This window comes from Grammomys surdaster, unplaced genomic scaffold (assembly GCF_004785775.1).
Source record: "Grammomys surdaster isolate TR1022 unplaced genomic scaffold, NIH_TR_1.0 125946, whole genome shotgun sequence".
In the NCBI taxonomy this organism is placed as follows: domain Eukaryota; kingdom Metazoa; phylum Chordata; class Mammalia; order Rodentia; family Muridae; genus Grammomys; species Grammomys surdaster.
The window spans coordinates 2,795,839-2,813,940 of record NW_021620768.1 but is presented as its reverse complement, the minus strand read 5'-3'; the positions used below and the strand labels follow the sequence as shown (position 1 = coordinate 2,813,940).

The window sequence follows — 18,102 nt, the reverse complement described above, 5'->3', positions numbered from 1 at the left end:
TAGTCCCTCTCCACTTTATTCCTTGAAACAGTGTCTCTCACTAAAACTGGAGCTTTTAAATTTGCCTAACTTAGCTGGCCAGTGAACTCTAGATATCTACCTTTCTACACACAGACACACACACCCAGAAAGAAACACACACATATATACACACACATGCACCCCTCAGAGGTTACAAACACACCAAGCCCAGTTTTTACGTGGGTGCTGGGGATCTAAAATGAGGCTCGTATGATTGGCTGACAAGCACTTTACTAACTAAGACATCTCCTCAGCCCCAGAACTAGTACTTCAAATGCATCAGTCAAGCATCAAGAATACCACCCTCAGGACTGTCTATGGTGCATCTGCCGAAAAGATGGACAGCCTCTAGTTCCCATGGAAGAAAGGAAAAACTTCTTCCTCCTCTTCTTGTAACCTTCTGAGTTGCTCCAGATCAGCTCTGTCTCTGACATATAAAGTCCCTGCTCCAAGTGATTCCAGTGCCCAGGTTCACCTCCCTAGGAAACTGACCTAGCCCCTCTAGGAGATGAGTCCCACTTCTCCTTCCTTCCTGCCACATGGACTCACACCTCCTCTTATGGTGCTTAAGACCCTGGGTCAGCTGGCTCAAGGTGTGGGTCAAACGCATCACAGAAGCAGGAGTTTAGAATGAGCTCTGATCATTAATAGGTGAGCATGCAGGCTCAGTGTTATAAATTACATGTGGGTAAACTTGCTAATTTAGAGACATCAGTACAGAATGCAGCTGTACACGCTTCCTCTTAAGCCCAGGTCATCTTCTAAGTTCAGAATGTGATTTGAGTTCACTTTTTTCTAGGAAGAGGGAGGCAAAAAGAAAGACTGAACTGTCTGTCTGTCCCCTGATGGGAAGATGCCATTAACCTATTTAACAAAGGGCCCCCAAAGAGTCTGCACCAGCGACACCTCCTGTATCACACGCATCGTGTCTTGGTGACAGTACATTGTGACCACCCAGGAAGCTGCTTGGATCTCCTGGACAATTGCACCATAGCAAGTGAGCTGTTTACAGTGTGAGCTGTCTCTTGACTATAATTTATGTCCTATAATTTTAAACAAGTTCCCTGACTTCTGAAAACCCTATTGGTATTTAATAAAAAATATCCACCTTTATATACCTAATAAATGAAAATCTCCTATCTGGGTCCCTTGGGTTCCAAACTCATAAAGTTGAAGGCTCATATCTTATCACTATCGCCATGTTTCTGTCACATTAGAGGAAACTAAAGAAGTGTGCAGAGGCTTCCATTAGATCCAGACAGGGAGTAGATAAACCCTGTCCCATTGAGTCAGCTAATGAAATAATACAGGTTGTAACTGATGGTGCTTGCAGCTTCTGTCCAGGGGCTTCGTGATATGAATTCCCACTGCTGTCTACACTCCAAGCCTAAGCCAGCACCTCCTCCCTGGGGCATTCTACCCTTTCTCTCTGGTAGGCTCCTGGATCAGCCAGTAACCCCTGATTATTCCCTCTCCCTTTCAGCTGGCTTCTTGCTAAGAGCCCATAAACACTCATCTTCAGTACACAAAGGCAGACAGACCACCTATGTTCCCTGCCGACACCTATTCAGTCTGCCCCCCTCACCTACACTGCCATTCCCAGCGACTGTCATGACAAGGAATAAGTTAAGGCGAGGACAATGTGTTCTTCAGCCCTGCCCTCCACACGGCAGATGCAAGGGCTCCTTCCTGTCCTCCCTCCTTGTAATCTTGAACAGTCTCCTAGCAGCTCCTCCCCCACCTACTTATCACCTGTCAAGGTTCCTCTGGGGCCTCTGCCCTGAGCCCTTCTTTTATCTCACTGCCCCTGCACATCCATCCCTAACTGCCTGACATCATTAGCTCCCATTCCCCTGCTGGAGGCAGCCAGAGGCCCCCTCCTATGCCAGAGTAGAACCCAACACCAGTCCCACCTTGACCTCCTTCTGCGTTTTCAGTTTTAATGAATGGCACTCTCCAGCACTGAGTTATCCAAGCAATTGGGAGACTCCTCTCTCCCTGCAGAGAATGTAACCACCCTAATTGGTAACCAAGTCTTGTCGTTTCCGTTCCCTCAGCATCTCTAGAACATGTTCCCTCCCCTGTCCCCATTCCTGCACTCATCCTGGTCGGGCATCACTATCCTTCACCTGGATGTTGTAATCAGCTTCTAACTATCTTCCTGCCTCTGAAATTGACTCTTCTAACACTTGCAAGCAACTGCAGAGAACATGTCTAAAATGTAAATATCCTCCAGCTGGGCAGTCAGTCCTCTGTTATTCCTGCTACTGCCTTTCAAAACCCCTTAGCAGGACAAACAGGTGCCACTGGGCCTGCCCACCTTCCACGGTGGAGCCCCCTCCCCACCCCAGCCCACCCACTCACTGTCCAAGACCTTGAGGCATTCTGAATAGACACTGAAGTTTCCACTCCTGGGCTTTTTTTCATTCTATGACTTCTGTTTGAGATACTGTGGCAGTTTGAATAAGAATGTTCCCCATAGACTCATATATTTGAATGCTTAGTCATCAGGAAGAGGCACTATTTAAGAAGAATTAAGAGGTGTGGCTTCGTTGGAGTAGGTGTGGCCTTGCTGGAGTGGGTGGGGCCTTGTTGGAGTGGGTGTGGCCTTGTTGGAGGAAGTTTATTATGGAGCATGGGCTTTGAGTTTTCAAAAGTCCCTGCCAGATAAATTCATTCTGCTTGACAGTCTTTGTGGTAGGGACTAGGTACCACTACTCTGATTTATCAGGAAGGAAATAGAGTAAAGGAGAGTTAAAAATAATTCTAAAGGTCACCTACCATATACCCTTACCCTAAAAGGTGACAGAGCCTGGCCTGAACCCAAGCTGGGCTGCTCTGACATCCATATATCAGAAACCTGGTAGCCTACTTTCAAGGACAGCACCAGACACAGTCAAGGCTGGCAACCCCTTGGAGGAGGGATGGTGATGTCAGGGTTTCTAGGAATAAGGGCTCTTCACTGGCTGTGCACAGAGCGGCCTTACTAAACCCCTGCTGAATAATAAATAACGGAGCTGGATGGGCAACAGAGAGCAGGGCAAGCCGGCTACCAGGAGAGCAGCCAAGTCCAGTGCCTTCTGCATAAAGCAGGGGTATACCAAGGGCATCTAAAGCATAAGGACATGGGAGTGCATTGTCTATGAACAAGAGTGGCTTCCAGTTACATTTTAGTGAATGTCCAAATTGCATAGCTTCTGCGTTTTCCTTTCTTCTCAGAATACACAGGCCTGGGGATAAAAGGTACCTGAGTCTTTCAAAGCTCCACTCTAAAACTGCCACAAAAGATGAAGGCTGAGGAAAGGCGGGGCGAGCATCTTCAGCAACAGAAGCGACCACATGGCAATATAGCTCTGTCCTTGATGCTCTAGAGACAGGAGTGGGGCTGAGAGCAGGGTCCCCTCAGCAGAATGGGGCACATTCTAGATGCACACTGTCACTGGTGGGTGTCCCTCCCCGTGCCATTACTGTAGCTGTCAGCTCCATTACTGTAGCACTCAGAGTGCCCAGCAGGTCTTGTGCTAGGCAGGTGGCCATAGGAGATGGGACAGCCACAGTCTTACCACCCCGCTCACAGCAGCAACAGCTGGCCTGCCCTGAGGAAGGCATTTCCATTGCTTCCCTGGAAACTCTATGTCAGTCACACAGGGGACAGCTCCTCCCTATCCACTCAGTGACCAGGGCCCTGAAAGATGAGGAGCACGAGTAGACTGGGCAATTTAGAACCAGGTGTCTAGCACCCTAATAACTAAACAAGGAAACTGAGGCCCAAGACCACGTGCAAAATAATGATGTAACTAGTTTTAGAAACAAGAGTTCTTCTGTCCAGTACCTTCTATCCCAGCTCTCTGTCAGGAATTGTATATTTTTGGAAATGCAAATATTAACGACATCTATGTCTCTGAAGTGATGGAGAAAGCCATCATGCAGAAAACTATAATTTGGCCAGGTGATTGCAGATGGGAACACCTCTCTTGCTGGCTCTCTGGACTCAAACCATTCATTTTCCCTTCAAGAAGGAGACAAAAGACAGCACAGACAGTGTAGGGAGAACACTGTTAAGAGAGTGTTAAGGTGAAGACACTGTAACTTCCCTTGGGAGTCAGTGGGTACAGCACAATGAGGGTCTGGGTCATGGAAACTGAGTCAATCCACAACAGGAGGAGAGCCCTGGGCAGCAGTGCTAGCGGCCACGTGGCTGGTTCACCTGGCATATTCCAAAATGCAGCTTGAAGTTAGAGGACAGCTGTGTGTGGAACAGGAAAGGGAGTAAAGTTTCCATTTCTAGGAACCACACTGTTCTCTATACCATCCCTGCACCCTTAATAATTCAGCAGAGTGGATGGTGGGATTCCCATTCTTTGGGAGGGGAACTGAGGACTTATCATCCCAAGGTCATCCAACCTGCAGTATCTGAGGTAGGACTCAAAGCTACTACTTTGGTCTGAATGTAGCTCAGAAGCAGAACACTGGCCAGACAAGCACAGAGCCTGCGGTCCATCCCAGAACAATACGTAACAGCAATATATATAATCAATTAAAAAGACCAAATCCACCCATTTCACCTTGTTTCTCTAAAACTGTGAGTGCTGGACCAGCATAAGTTACCCAGAGAGCATGATTATTAGGGCTGAAACAGACTGGTCCTACGCTGAGGGTGGACTAGATGGCCTGCCAGCAGCATGGCCCTGTCCCCCAAGACCAAAGTCACTTTGCAGTTGAACTATGTCAGGTCTGCAGACTGAAGCAGGAAAGAGGACTGACCCTAAGAGAATCAGAGATCTTGCTCCATCCTCACAATCCCTGAAGCAGAAATAGAAAAGAGATGTGTCTGGGAGGACCTCCGTGTGCTAGAAACCACTCACTACCCTTCCTCCCAACCCGGGTCCAGTAGAGCTTTGATTCTTCTTTCTCAATCTGGCCTGTGTGACAACTCCTCACACAGCCTCTCTCAGATGAAAACATGAGGACATCCAGAGGTTGAAGAGTCTCAGAACCTCCTAGCTGGTTCCAAGTAGGGCAGAACCTGGGCTGAAGCTGACGCTGGAGAGTCCGTCCTGACATGGCCCCTTGATTATCTTCACTTATGCTACTGGCTCCTCTCAGAGATTTGATGGACAGTGGTCTGGGTTTGAGTCCAGAAGCTTTGTCCAGTTAGAATTCTATGAAATAGTTGCCTAGTAACCTCTGTACTCGGCCCTCAAAGTATAGCCCAATCTAAGTGTGCAAGACTGCAACAAAACTAGAGTCCAGACTCTAAATGGGAGTCCTCACGTCACTGGCGTAGAGAGTCCTACAGTCAGGCCTACAAAGACCTACAGTCAAAACTACTGCATCTCATCTAGCCACAGGAACTCCAGTACTTGGTTAGAAGCTGGACCCCCCTCAGGGACAAGGAGGCTCCCCATGATATCTCTGTGTCAGGACAACGAGAACTAAAGGACCTAAGCTTACCAGCATGCCAGCTAACATTTACATATACACACAACCTTTTTATTCTACCCTCGCAGGAGCCCAGCAGAGTTGGAATAAAGCTTCCTTGTTCCAGGTAAAGAGGCTGAGACCCAGAAAGTTCACAGAACCAGTCAAAAACACACAGCAAGAAGAGGTTCTGGCCAAGACTTGACCCCAGTCTTAAGTTCTGGTCTTTGTCAGTCTCTTCCTGCTCCCCAGATGTGACTCTGTCTATGCTCCTCTGACCAGAGGATGGAGAGAGTATCCAGATTCACATTCACATGATCAGAAACATCTGGATATCTTGGATGATCTGGGTCAGCAGTGAGCAGATGAGTCTGCAGGCCATGTATGTGTGTGAGGGGGAAGGGTGACAACTTACTGCCACAAGAAAATGCTGGGGTCCACTCAATCCTGCGTTAGTCTCACAGTCCAAGTTGAACCAACCTCCCTATATATCAGCCAAGCTGGAAGAATAACCAGATGTCCAGGAACTATTTCCCAGAGTACTGAATCAACCCTAGGCAGCCAGAAATAGAGGCCCCACCTCAACCGCCTCACACATCTTCTCTGGCTAGAAAATGGCAGGCAGATCCCAGCTTGGTGTCTTCAGAGGAAGAGTCTCCAAATTCAAAAATGCAAGCTCCCTGCTGGTGTGTGTGTGTGTGTACGTGCTTGCGAGCTCTTGTACATGTGCACCACCACACAGCCCCCAATCATAAAGCCATATGACCATTCGTGAGGCTACCGGAAAGGAAATAATGTCTAGTTGTTCTGGGTCACAGGATAGCCTCAAGACACCCTCCATGAAGATCCAAAGAGAAGATCACCACCTTAGGTCACGCAGGTTGGGTTGAGGGTGGATGGGTTCAGCCCAGACCAAGGCAGAAGGATGAACTACTACTTGAAGTCAGGGGAGGACATACCTGTACTTCCCTTGTGTGATAGGCGATGATCAGACCAAGCAGGATGATGGTGGATAAACTGATAAGGCATTTCAGGGCCAACGAAAACATGGAATCCTGTAGGAGAGAGGGAAAGAGAGTTAGGGGGCAGGCAGGAAGCTTCATATGGAAGGCATGTAACAGGAAACACCAGGGCAGAGGACGGACCATCCCCAGTTCCTGAGCCTGGGCTGCCCCTTCTGAGCCTTTGCTTTCAAGGAGAAAACATCCTTCCTTTCCCAGACTGACCCCACTGGGGCACAACATTTATCTATGTGATACCTGGCTAGATTCTAGTCACTGATGTTTTGAATATTTGCCTCCACACTTCTAAGTCATACGGGTGCAGTTTGTTTTTGTGCCCCTGTTACGTGGTTTGGGTGTCCATACCATGACAGCTTGTGTTTCCATCTTAACACAAACCAGAAGACTGAGGTCCCTCATGTCCCTGGCCATGAAGAGCTTCATCAGGAATAAATTAGAATGTCCTGGTAGCTGCTCTGTCTCCTGGCTCAAGCCAAAGGCAGGAGAGGGAGACAAGAACAGCAGAAGAGTCACTGCATGAGGGGCCAGCAAAGGAGCAGAAAGAGGTCCAGGGCAGGGAAAGGTTGTGGTCTGCTGGTCAGAGCAGAGGATGCTTCCTGCAACTTCAGCCTAGGTGGCTTAGAGAGCCTACACTCTGTGCATACGCCCTTTGGCTGTCTGCTGAGTCCAGAACCTGCCCCAGCTACTCAGAGCTGCGTGATCATCATGGTACCTGAACCAGCTTGGCGTAGTGAGTGCTGGCTGCCAGTACTTTTCGCCCCTTTCACTCAGAGCATCTAGTTAGGACTGGCAACACTCCTGAGTGGTGGTATGAGTCTGGAAGGAGGGCTACCTCCAGTCATGAAGGAACACAGGAAGAACCCCAAGCAAAGGCAGCTGATAGGTCAGACAGCATTTCCAAGCACCACTGTGCAGGTTCTTTACATGGTCTGAGAGCTGAGGAAGACCAAAGAAACAGTGCTATGCTTCAGGGTAATCAATAATGCAGCATTTCTGCACACCCCCACCTGTATAGCATGCCCAGGAGGAGTGAATGTCTTATGCCAGAGTTCAGAGCCGGAGCCTCAGAGCCCCAGACACTGTTCATTGCCCGGGACCAACTCTCCACCAGGAAATAGAAATGCTCATGAAAAAGTTCCTTACACAGGCCCAAATGGTAGATCAAGACAAAGACCAAAACCCAATCAGACAAACTCTAGTTTACTATATAGAGAAGTTATAGCTATAAGCAACTATGGTACCTTGCAAAAACAACTAGAGAAGGACCAAAGTTCTTACCACATGGAACTGCACAACGTTTGAGGTGATGGGAGTGTTCATGAAGGTGATATGATAATCACACACCAATTCACATTTCTGAGCCTCTAATGAAACTCCCATAAAGGTGTACAAATACTGTGCATCAGCTAACAAAAACCTAAGATAACAATGGAAGACATTTCAACAGAAAGATATTACTAATTGCCAGATGATACTATGGGAGGGCTCAGGGGAGAGAGGCATCACTCACTGGCAGAGGTGAAAGGTATCTTGGACCTACAGAGCAAGGTTCTGTGGTCCAATATGGTGGCCAGGACTTGCAGGTGCCCTGCCCGCGTGGACTGAGACAGAACAGGAGCTGCCCTCTCTGCTGTGTGTCTATCCACTCCATCACTCATTTCTTTGATATGACTATTGAGACCAATTTTGTGCCAGACACAAATTAGCCCTGGAGCGACAAGGGAGAGCCAGTGAAATAACTCGAGTTCATTCACTTGCACTTTGGTTTCTTGTGTGTTTGGCTTTTGCATTACCTGCTGATGTGCACAGGTAAGAGAAGGCCTGTGCATGCACTACAGCACTCATGTGGAAGCCAAAGGACAACCTTTGCAAGTCAGCCCTCTCCTTCTACCTTCATGTGAGCTCCAGGAATTGAACTCAGATCATCTGGCTTCCATGGCAACTGCTTTTACCTGTGATGTCATCTCCCCAAGACCCCATTTTGTTGTTTTCTGAGACAAGGTCTGGCTACATAAACTCACCATATTCCAACTTCAGCATCCCAAGTTCTAATTCATTTAATTTTTGCAACGATTTCAACCAGTTCTTGCTTGCTGAGTAAGTACCTGTTGGATACACCACCATGTGGTCCATGCTGGGGGATATACAGAGAGGGCCCTGCCTACCAGAAGTTTTCAGTTTGTCTTCTTGCACAAATTATCACTTACTTGCACTATATGGTCTAGCTGTGGAGAAATGTGTACTACCCGAAAGCGGACAAAGGCTAGGAGTGTAGCTCAGTGGTAGTGTAGCTCAGTGGTAGAGGAGTACTAGCCACACAGGTCCCAGGTTCCATCCCCAGTGCAGAGCCCAGGATCTTCAGATGCTGAGTACCCTGGAGTACCTCCTTGAGCTCACATATATAGAGGTGTCTTGGGGGGTCCTGGTGCTTTGCTGATGCATTGTGGACACCAAGGAAAACAGAGCACAGTTCTGACCCTCTAGAAAGCTTCAACCTTTGAAAGTTTACTTGATGCTGATCCCAAACCTAGCTGGGGCTGAAAAAGAAAAGAAGAGAGAGAGGAAAAAAAAGAGGCTGGAAGCTCAAGGACACTTGGGTTGATGTAGGACCAGATGAATTTCCCTACAGGAAAGAGCCGGGACAGCGCACAGTGCTTTCCAGCCAGAAGTGACCATAAGGTCTTTGTCAGAGGGGTCCAAAGCCATGTGGGGAGCATCACACCCACCCCAGGAAGGCTTGTGACCAGTGGCACACTTCCACCTCTGTTTCATTTTCTTGGCAAAAATTAGCTGAAGTCAGCCTCTAAGTGTGTTTCCATCATTTTTAGGGGAAGAGGTAAAGGGCCGGGGGCCAGACACTGTCTCCTCTCCTTTAAGCCTCTTCCATTTCTTCCCAAAATTGACGCTTTTCCATTAAAAAGCAGCTCCCAGCTGCTCAGTGGTTTTGCCTGGTGCAGCCTGCTGGGCCAGCAGCAGCCTGCAGAGAGACAGAGCTGTACCCTGGACTAATGGAGAGTTACATACAGCCTTGAGATCTCATCACCTGGAGATACATGTTGAGGAAGTCTAACTAGATCTGAAACATTTTCTATTTGCTAAAATGTTGAATTATCTTCTTTTCCACATGAACACCACTGATATGACCCTTCGGGTGACACCAATGACACAGGCTGACTAATTAGTCACCAAACAACACATGGTGGGGCACCTGCCGTACCTGCTGTGCCCCAACACACTCCATCTGGGGCCTTAAAATTGACTCACTGGCTGAGAGGAGACCCATGGCCAACTGGTCAATCCTTCTCCCCTACGTTTTTAAAAACAAAGAACTGATCCTCAGCATGCAGAATACATAGGGGCATTTTTATATATGAAGATTTTAGTTTTAGTTTTAAAATCTGAATATAAGAGAGGTGCACATGAGAACAGCACCCACAGAGTCCGGAAAAGGGAGTCAGATCCCCAACTAGAGTTACAGGCACTTGTGAACCTCCCAATGTGGCTACTGGAAGTCACATTCTGGCCCTCTGCAAAAGCAGGATGCACTCTTAATGTCTGGGCCATCTCTCCAGGACTCTATTGGGGGGTCGTCTTTAAACCCATCTAGTCCTACAGGCTAATGGATGTGCAAGTGGCTCAGAGCATATGAGGACAGCCAGTGACAGACATTAATACAGCCATGAAGATAGAGAGTGTCTGAAGACATGGGGAGAAAATGTGATAGAATACTGACTAGAAAGCTTTGAGCTTCAAGCCGTGTATGCAGCATGGTTTTGATTAAAAAAAAAATTCCCCATGTAGAAAAAGATTGTGAAAAAGAAAAAGAAAAATATCAATATTCTGCATTATAGGGCATTTTCATACCATGTTTCTTCTCTCCTCAAATCATTAATGAGGATATAGCATTTTGTTACTGAGAAGTTTATTTTTCAAAATCTGAGCCCTGGGCTGCCAGAAAGAGGCTTTTGTGCAGTGGAGAGGTCCAGCTTTTCTTGTCATGTACATTCTGCCACGGGCGGCTGCAGGAGCACATGCAAGCCTCAGTCCGTCTCTGTGACTGGGACGAACCACCAAAGCTTCTCTGGGCTTTGAAACCGCCATTTCACTTACTCATGCCCATTCCCTAGTGCCAGGCTGGAACAGTAACTATTCTCACCTTGAGCAAGAAATATACACTGAGGCCAGTTGGGGGCTTCGGCCTCTTAGACCCTGGGCTAGGCTTAGGGACTCGAACCCATTTCAGGTCAGTCTTATGGCTTCATGGATTCACAGTCTATCTAAATTCATATAACACACTTATGTTATATGATCCCATCACCTATTTGATGCCCTGAATCTAAGAGGTGCTTAGTAAGCACTTTATAGCTAATCTTCATCAAGCGCTGATCTCGTGCTGCTTCCTCCAACACACACCTAGCACGCATTTTATCTCACCTCTGATAGAACCCAAAGCTTCCATTTTACTGAGAGTCACCATCATGTGACTAACTCAGATTTTAGCTATCTGCCAGATTTTACTTACCCTGCCCTTCGGTGTCCCAAGTACTGTGTGACACAGTGTGTCTTGTTACCTCAGTGGAGCCTTGGGCTGCACAAGAGACTTCTGGCTGGACAGGAGATCAAGACACATTCCTGGAGATGTTCCTGCAATGGTCCCTGTCCGACTCCTAGACACAAGCCAGCCCCTCACAGGTCTGTGATTACCCACTGATAATAATCTGGAACAAAGCACTGCTGCTGCTGCTGCTGCTGCTGCTGCTGCTGCTGCTGCTGCTGCTGCTGCTACTACAGGCACCCACCATGCAAGGGAGGCATCATAGACTCTCTTTCAGAGATAGGGAAACTGAGGCTCCTTGGAGTCTCACTTGTCAAAGGGCATAGCCAAAAAATAACAAAGTCAGGTTTGAGGGAGCCATGTTGCCACCTAGACCCATCTTTCCCTCAAGCTCTGAACCAGCAACCCTGAGGCTGGGCCCCACTGGGCTTCTCAGGCCTGCTGGATCCCTTTCTGGAGCTGTACACAGGGTGATGGAGGGGTTCCCAGGCCTCTGAGCCCACAGTATAAATTGCTCTCCTGGCCTGCCTTGTAGCGTCCAGTGACAGGCCAGAACTGTAATGATTACAGTAGACCTTCCCAGAGACTTTGAAGTTTTAATGTGTTTTATTGTTGGAACATTGGGGGTGGGGGAGCGCAGTAAATGATGCAGACAGAGTCATGTAAAGGCTCCAAAGTGAGACATAAGCTTCCCCAGCACAAGGGTGAACAGGCTCCTTCCCCAGCCGAGGTAACAAGCTCCAAGGCTGTGCATGTGAGCACGCAGCACACGCACATGGCCCATTCATGACTTCTGTCACTGGTTAGAAGCCCTCAAGGGAGAAAGGTGATAGCATCCAGAACCTGTATTTCCCGAATTAAGGTCTGTTATGCCTTCCTGACTTCACCTCGGTTTGTGCATTCGACTTGGGAAATAATTGAGTTAGAAATCTTTTCTGTTTAATAAGGTCAACCTTTGCTTCAATTTCATGGAGCGGCTCCAAGACTGATTGATATTCAGCACTGGCTTCGTACTGGCTCTGTAATGGTTGTCCTAATTAGACACTCTTGCTAATTAATGCTATGCAGATTAAGCCAGGCCTTCCTTCCCTGATCCCCCACCCCCAGTCCCCTGACAGGGAAGTCAGCATTCCTGGCTGCTGATCTCCAGGGAGACCCTGCTTCTCTTCTCCACCTGGGCCTTTCGTTCTGCACCTAGCCTAGCCTTCCTTTTCCCTGGCTTCCATGCTGCTCATTTCTCCTGACTTTGCCTTCTGAACCTTCATCATCTTGCCTGATCAGACCTTAGCCTGGTCTTCCTCCCAGGTGTAACTGCTTGAGGTCATCGGGGTCATGGGTTCACCTGAGGTCATGCTGAGCCTACCAGCATTCTCAGCACAATGACACATCCCATTATAGGTATTCATGGTCCAGAATGGAATCATGAGAAGGCTCAGCCCACTCAATCCTGCCCTCCTGAGAGAAGGGGAATCTGATCACAGTGAGCAGGGATGGTTGCTGGGCATTGCACAGGTCTGAAAAACAGTACTAAGACCCCGGGGACTTTATCAGGAAGAGGGCTTGGGAGTGAGCTTTGGCCTAGCTGTTGAGTGACCAGTAGTCACTACTACATTTGGTTAAATGCCTGGCCTTGTGCACTCTTCACACCTCAGACCTCCAAGAAAAGAAGGTTCTGGAATTCAAACAACCCTGACATTTAGCTATGTGCTTGATGGCCTATAGCATCAGGCATACTCTGGCCATGACACACATGGGTCATAGTAACACTCCTTTTGTAAACATTTCTTTTGTAAGGAATAAAATTGTGGGTATGAAATGGCCAGCTGCAGAACCCATTCATTCTGGCTTCTCAATAGAGCAAGGAGTGGTTTCTGTTGTTCATGTGGGCACTAATAAGAACGTTTTTGTTGTCTCTTTCTAAAACATAGAACTTGACAACAGACTAGGATTCAAGTCATATCTTTGAGATTTATCCACTATAACGTTGGGCTTCCAGCTCCTTCTTCGAACTTTAGCCTCTCAGGATCTCCAGTTCCTCTGCTCTCACTTCACATACAAGCTCCACTGTCAACACCCTAAGTCCTCAGTACTTCAGAGATTGGGTTGTCGATAGGCTACTACATACATGCTCCTTCACTCAACCAGATAGATTACTGAGCTTTCGTTCTGCCCAAGCTCTAGACTGAGTCCTGACATGAGCCTCAGAACATTGTTGTCACAGTATACTGAGACTGAATCCTGCCCACAAGCTGAGCCCTGTTCCATTGTGTTCAGCATTCGTCCTGCCCATAGAGAAATGTCAGAAGGGACAGAGAGACAATGGGTAGGGGTTCTGGAGGGCAAATAAGGCAGAGACAGTCAAAATGGGCAGGAAGCTCCAACTGAGAGAAGACATGGTTCCTTTGGGCTTTAGTCATCAGAGAGTGATCAGACCAGGAGAGGTGGCACTAACAGGCATCTGAACAGCCCCTGCCTCCATCCTGGGTGTGAGCTGCAGCCTACAGCCTCATCCACAGGCAATAGACTTTAGAGAGCATCCCTTCCTCCAGGATGCAACCTCTGATGGTGCAGGTTAGACTGAAATAGGCTCTAAGCCTCAGACACCTTTCTGTGACCCTTTGTGTAAGATTCCAGTGGCCACAGAGGGGCTTCAACCTCACAGTGACCCGTGCATATGACTCTCTTTCTTTTATGTGGCACATCTGTTCTGAGCTTTCCTCACCCCTGGAGTGCATCTGAGGCATAGTTCCCTGGCAGAAGGCCTCAAATGGAACACTCCTCTCAGTCCTAGGCTTGGCAGGGTCATTATGTGTAGGCTTTCTACCTTAGGAGGGGATCTGACCTTAATCATGGGCAGAGAGCTTCTTGGAGCCTTCCCTGCTGTGCCCTCTTCAACCACCTTCTCTGCCTCCTGAGTCACCCTTCTTCTCAGCTGGGAGCATTACCTCCCTAAGATGATCCCACAGACCTGATCTGGTCCCACACTCTCCCCAGGGCTGCATACACAGGTGTCTCTTCCCCATCAGTACTACCCAAGCCGGAATCACTTAACAAGGTCTAACCTGTTCCTCATCATGGCTTGTCCCAGCCAGAGTATCAGCCACAGAGGGTAGCATCTTTTAAGTAATAAATTCATTCCTACATCATCATATGTGAAATACTGTCCAGTACTTAGTAGGTCAATAAATATCAGCAGAATGCTGAATACTATTCAAGGAAGGGAACAAAATTTGGAGATGTGCCAACAGGCAGACACTTCCATCCTAGATTTTCAAATTCATGAGGCAGGGGATGGGGTGACCAAAAGGACAGGTTATATGTGTTCATTTGCTGTGAGTCCCATACTGGCTTGCTGTGTAGCCCCCACACTTACAGTCCCTGGACAAGGAAGGAATAGAGGTAAGATTTGAACCTGGGCAGGCAGGCCTGACTCTAAGACTTGTGTTCTCATAGCCTAGTGTCTGGAGGGAGTCTCACAGCCAGGCCCCAGTTGTGTCCTTAAACCTCAGTGACTTCGAGGCATGTCAACAATGACAGCCTGGGGTCAGGGCTGGGGTCTGGGTTGTTCCTGCAAGTCTAGCCCAGGCCCAGGCTGGCAGGGGGAGGAAAGGCAAGAAGTACTAGTGAGGTAAGGAAGGCTGCCTCTTGGACTAAAACATAAAATCTGTTTGGCCTAGGGCATTTCTCTATGGCCTTTTACTTTGTCACTTCCAGAAGGACATGGGACCTGATGTCTGATCATGTAGTGAAAATAGAAAAGACATTCAGCTCTGAACAGAGGGTGGCCAGGCATTGTCTGGTGAAGCCAGCATGATGACCAGAACACCAATTAAGAGGCAACAATCCTCCCCAGGCCTGGCTCTCCCACTGTGGTGCCCCAAGGAAAGCAAGAAAAGGTCACTTTGGAGGCCAAGCTCTCCAAATATCAAGTCCCACGAGTTTCCCCTTCGGCCACAAACATAATTCTGATTAAAGAAATGATTTCCTTTATAAGGTCTGAGCAGAGAGGAGCTGGCAAACCAGGAAATCTCTGCTGCATGTTGCCTGTCATACATTTCCTGCCACACTCACGCTGATGATCAGTCAGTACTGTAATTTGTATTACGTGTGCGCCTTGTGCCAGGCACTGTGTTGTGTGGGAGGCAGACACAACAGGATAGGGCTTTCCTAAGCCAAATTGCCACTCCAAAGGGAGCCACTAAGGCTCCTTCTAGACGTGAGATAAGCACAAGCAAATGTGCTCTAGAGTGCTAAGGTGTGCAACTGCAAACCTATGTGTACCTTACAGAAGCAGAGTGAGCCAAGGGGAGTGTGTCTCTTCATCCCTACAGAGAGTATGGACGTGGGTTGCAACTCCACCAGGTAGGATCACCCAGGTCCTAGGATTAAATGCCCTTGACCCCAACCAAAGCAATGAACTCAGAATCTCTGCTGACTTTTTAAAAAGTTCTCCAATTATGATACACAGGCTAGGGGTGAGAGCTTCTATTCTGGGGTTCAAGAAAGAACCCTAGTAGGCAGGGATCGTCATCCCTGAGACACCACCAAACACATAGTCATCCTCCTAAATAATGGAGTCCCTAAGTCTTGACATTGGTGGCAACTTAAAAGCCACATGCCAAATACTCCCTGCTTCCATGTGTGAGTTGATGTGGTTGGTCATCCAGGCTTTGTCTGACTGATGGTTTCAGAGGCTGAGGACTCACTTCCTCTCCAGACAGCCTTTGAGAGACACCTTGGGAAGGCCCTGACTTTCTCAGAAATCTGATCTCAGTTTTCTTAAGTGTAGTGCTAAGCTGATGTCTGCGTGAGTCCTGCTTCGATCATTGCCTCATAGGTGTTTATGACAGTTCCCTGGACACACTCATGGCAGGTCTGGAGGTAAGGACACAGAAGACAGGATGGCTGATTTGTCCCCAGCAGAAATCAGCCTGTGTTAGAGCAACCTTCGAATCCAGGCTTGAGCTTCCAGGCTCATCTGGTGGTCCATCCAGTCGTTCTTAAATTCATCTGCTCTGCAAAAGTCTGGATCCCTGTCTGAGAAGCCACCTCCAGACCTGTCACCTAGTCGTCTGCTCTCTCCAACAATCTGTCCCTCCTTGTCTTTCTCTTTCCTCTGCTATGGCTGGTGATCATCCTCAGCCAGTAAGAAACTTCGTGTCTTGTAGTGTCTAAACGTACCACAGAGCACACGCCTGCCATCAGTCACTGACCTCAGAACGGCCAACCCAACTTCCCTGTTCTACAGATAAGGAAACTGAGGCTCAAAAAGAGCTCCCTCCCATCCAAGGTCACATTCAAAACAGAAAGGGACAAGAGTCTCATTCTCCCAAAGCTTGGGCTTCCCTTTCTCCCTGCCCCTGTCCTTCCTGCAACTATCTTGAACACTCCCCTAAAGGGCAGGGTCCTGTCTGTCTCCTCCCAGCATCTGTGTGTTCTTATGGGAAGGTTGGAAAAGGACTATTTCTCTGATGGCTCATTCAAGGGCAAATCAAGAGAAATAACAATTACCTACTCCAGGTTCTCCATCTTCCTTTCACTTAAAAACACAACCACTTAAACATAAATAAAGGGAAATGGTCTGGAAAAATAACCAGTTGGCATGGAACAATTGGCATTTCAGTCTACATAAGAAGTGGAAATTCTGTTTTCAGAAACTCAGTCCAACCATGAGTTGTTAACTCCTAACCACTTGGCACGGATTCTTCAATTGTTTGAGTGTGATGGATGATGTTGACAGAGTGGTGGAGGCCAAACACAAGCTATTAATAGGCTTGAACATGGTACCTTTATAAACTCTCTTTCTCTAGTCCTCTGGCACCAAACCGTTGCCAGCCTGCCTCCCTTTTGCTTTGAGTAGCATCGATGCCAACAATGGGGCACTGTGTGAGCTATGTCACCCACTCAGATCAAACAAACTTATCTGAGGGCCCAGAAGGCTAGCTACAGGTCACATGGCCACCCACCTTTATGGGGATCAAGGAGTTGCAGGCAGCAGATTTCCTTCTTACAATCCCCAGCATGCTTCTTTTCCAGCTGGGACCTGAAAATATGGCTCTCCCAAAGAACGGTAGCATAACGTTCTTCAATCAACAAGGTGAAGACCCAAGAAGACATCACCCATATTCATGAGTGCACCCACGATCGGCTTCAAGAAGTATTCCTCAGACACTCAGGGACAAGCTTGGGGACACTCAAGAATCTGCCATGAAGGGAACTGGGACCCCACATCACATGTACACAGTGAAACAAGACTCAGCAAAGCTGCCAAGATGAAGGAACAGGGGCTGTCCCATACAGCGAGAGTGAAGAGTCATGGAGCAAGCACTGTGCTTTGGAAGCCCGTGTCCACATCTACACGTCAGTGTGCATGCGTGCTAACCATGGAGTGTCATACGGGTATGAAACTACACTAAAAGAAACCACAAGGCCTGAACGTGTCCCTGTCTAGCAACAGTAGATTGTCCACAACTTTGGGGGCTCCACGAAGGTTGCTCCTGGGAAGTCATCAATCTTAAACACTCAAGGATCCCCTGAGGAACTGCTGCCCAGCAGATCCTGGAGCTAGCTGTTTTGTTTCTTGGGGTTTTGTTGGGGGATTTGTTTTTTCAGGTTGGTTGGTTGGTTGGTTGGTTGGTTGGTTGGTTGGTTGGTTGGTTTAGGCTTTGGTTTTTGGAGATAAGGTTTCTCTATGTAGCCTTAGCTGTCCTAGAACTCACTCTATAGACCAGGCTGGCCTCAAACTCATAGAGATACATCTGTTGCTGCCTCCTGAGTATTGGGATTAAAGGTATGTGACACTACCACCCAGAGGAGCTGGTTGTCTTTTTTTAAAAAAGGAACTTGTGTTGCCACTTGAAATTAGAGAAAGCAAGTGTAGAGTGCCTGTTCATAAGCTTCCCCAAGGTTACTCGGAGGTGAAGAGGCTAGACTCTAATCTCGAGCTCTCTGTCTCTCTCTGTCTCTGTGTGTGTCTATGTCTCTCCTCTCTCTGTCTCTGTCTGTCTCTGCCTCTCTCTCTCTCTCTGTGTCTGTGTCTCTCCTCTCTCCTCTCTCCTCTCTCCTCTCTCCTCTCTCCTCTCT

General features: G+C 48.0%; 1 protein-coding gene across 4 annotated transcripts in view; it reads right to left on the bottom strand.

Moving 5' to 3' along the window:
- Kcnn3 (potassium calcium-activated channel subfamily N member 3) overlaps positions 1-18,102 on the bottom strand; it is a 146,224-nt gene that overhangs the window by 97,205 nt on the left and 30,917 nt on the right. For all 4 annotated transcript variants that reach the window (XM_028753286.1, XM_028753287.1, XM_028753288.1 and 1 more), the window contains one exon: positions 6,402-6,497. In XM_028753286.1, coding sequence (XP_028609119.1) covers positions 6,402-6,497 — 96 coding nt within the window. The remainder of the gene's footprint in view (positions 1-6,401; positions 6,498-18,102) is intronic.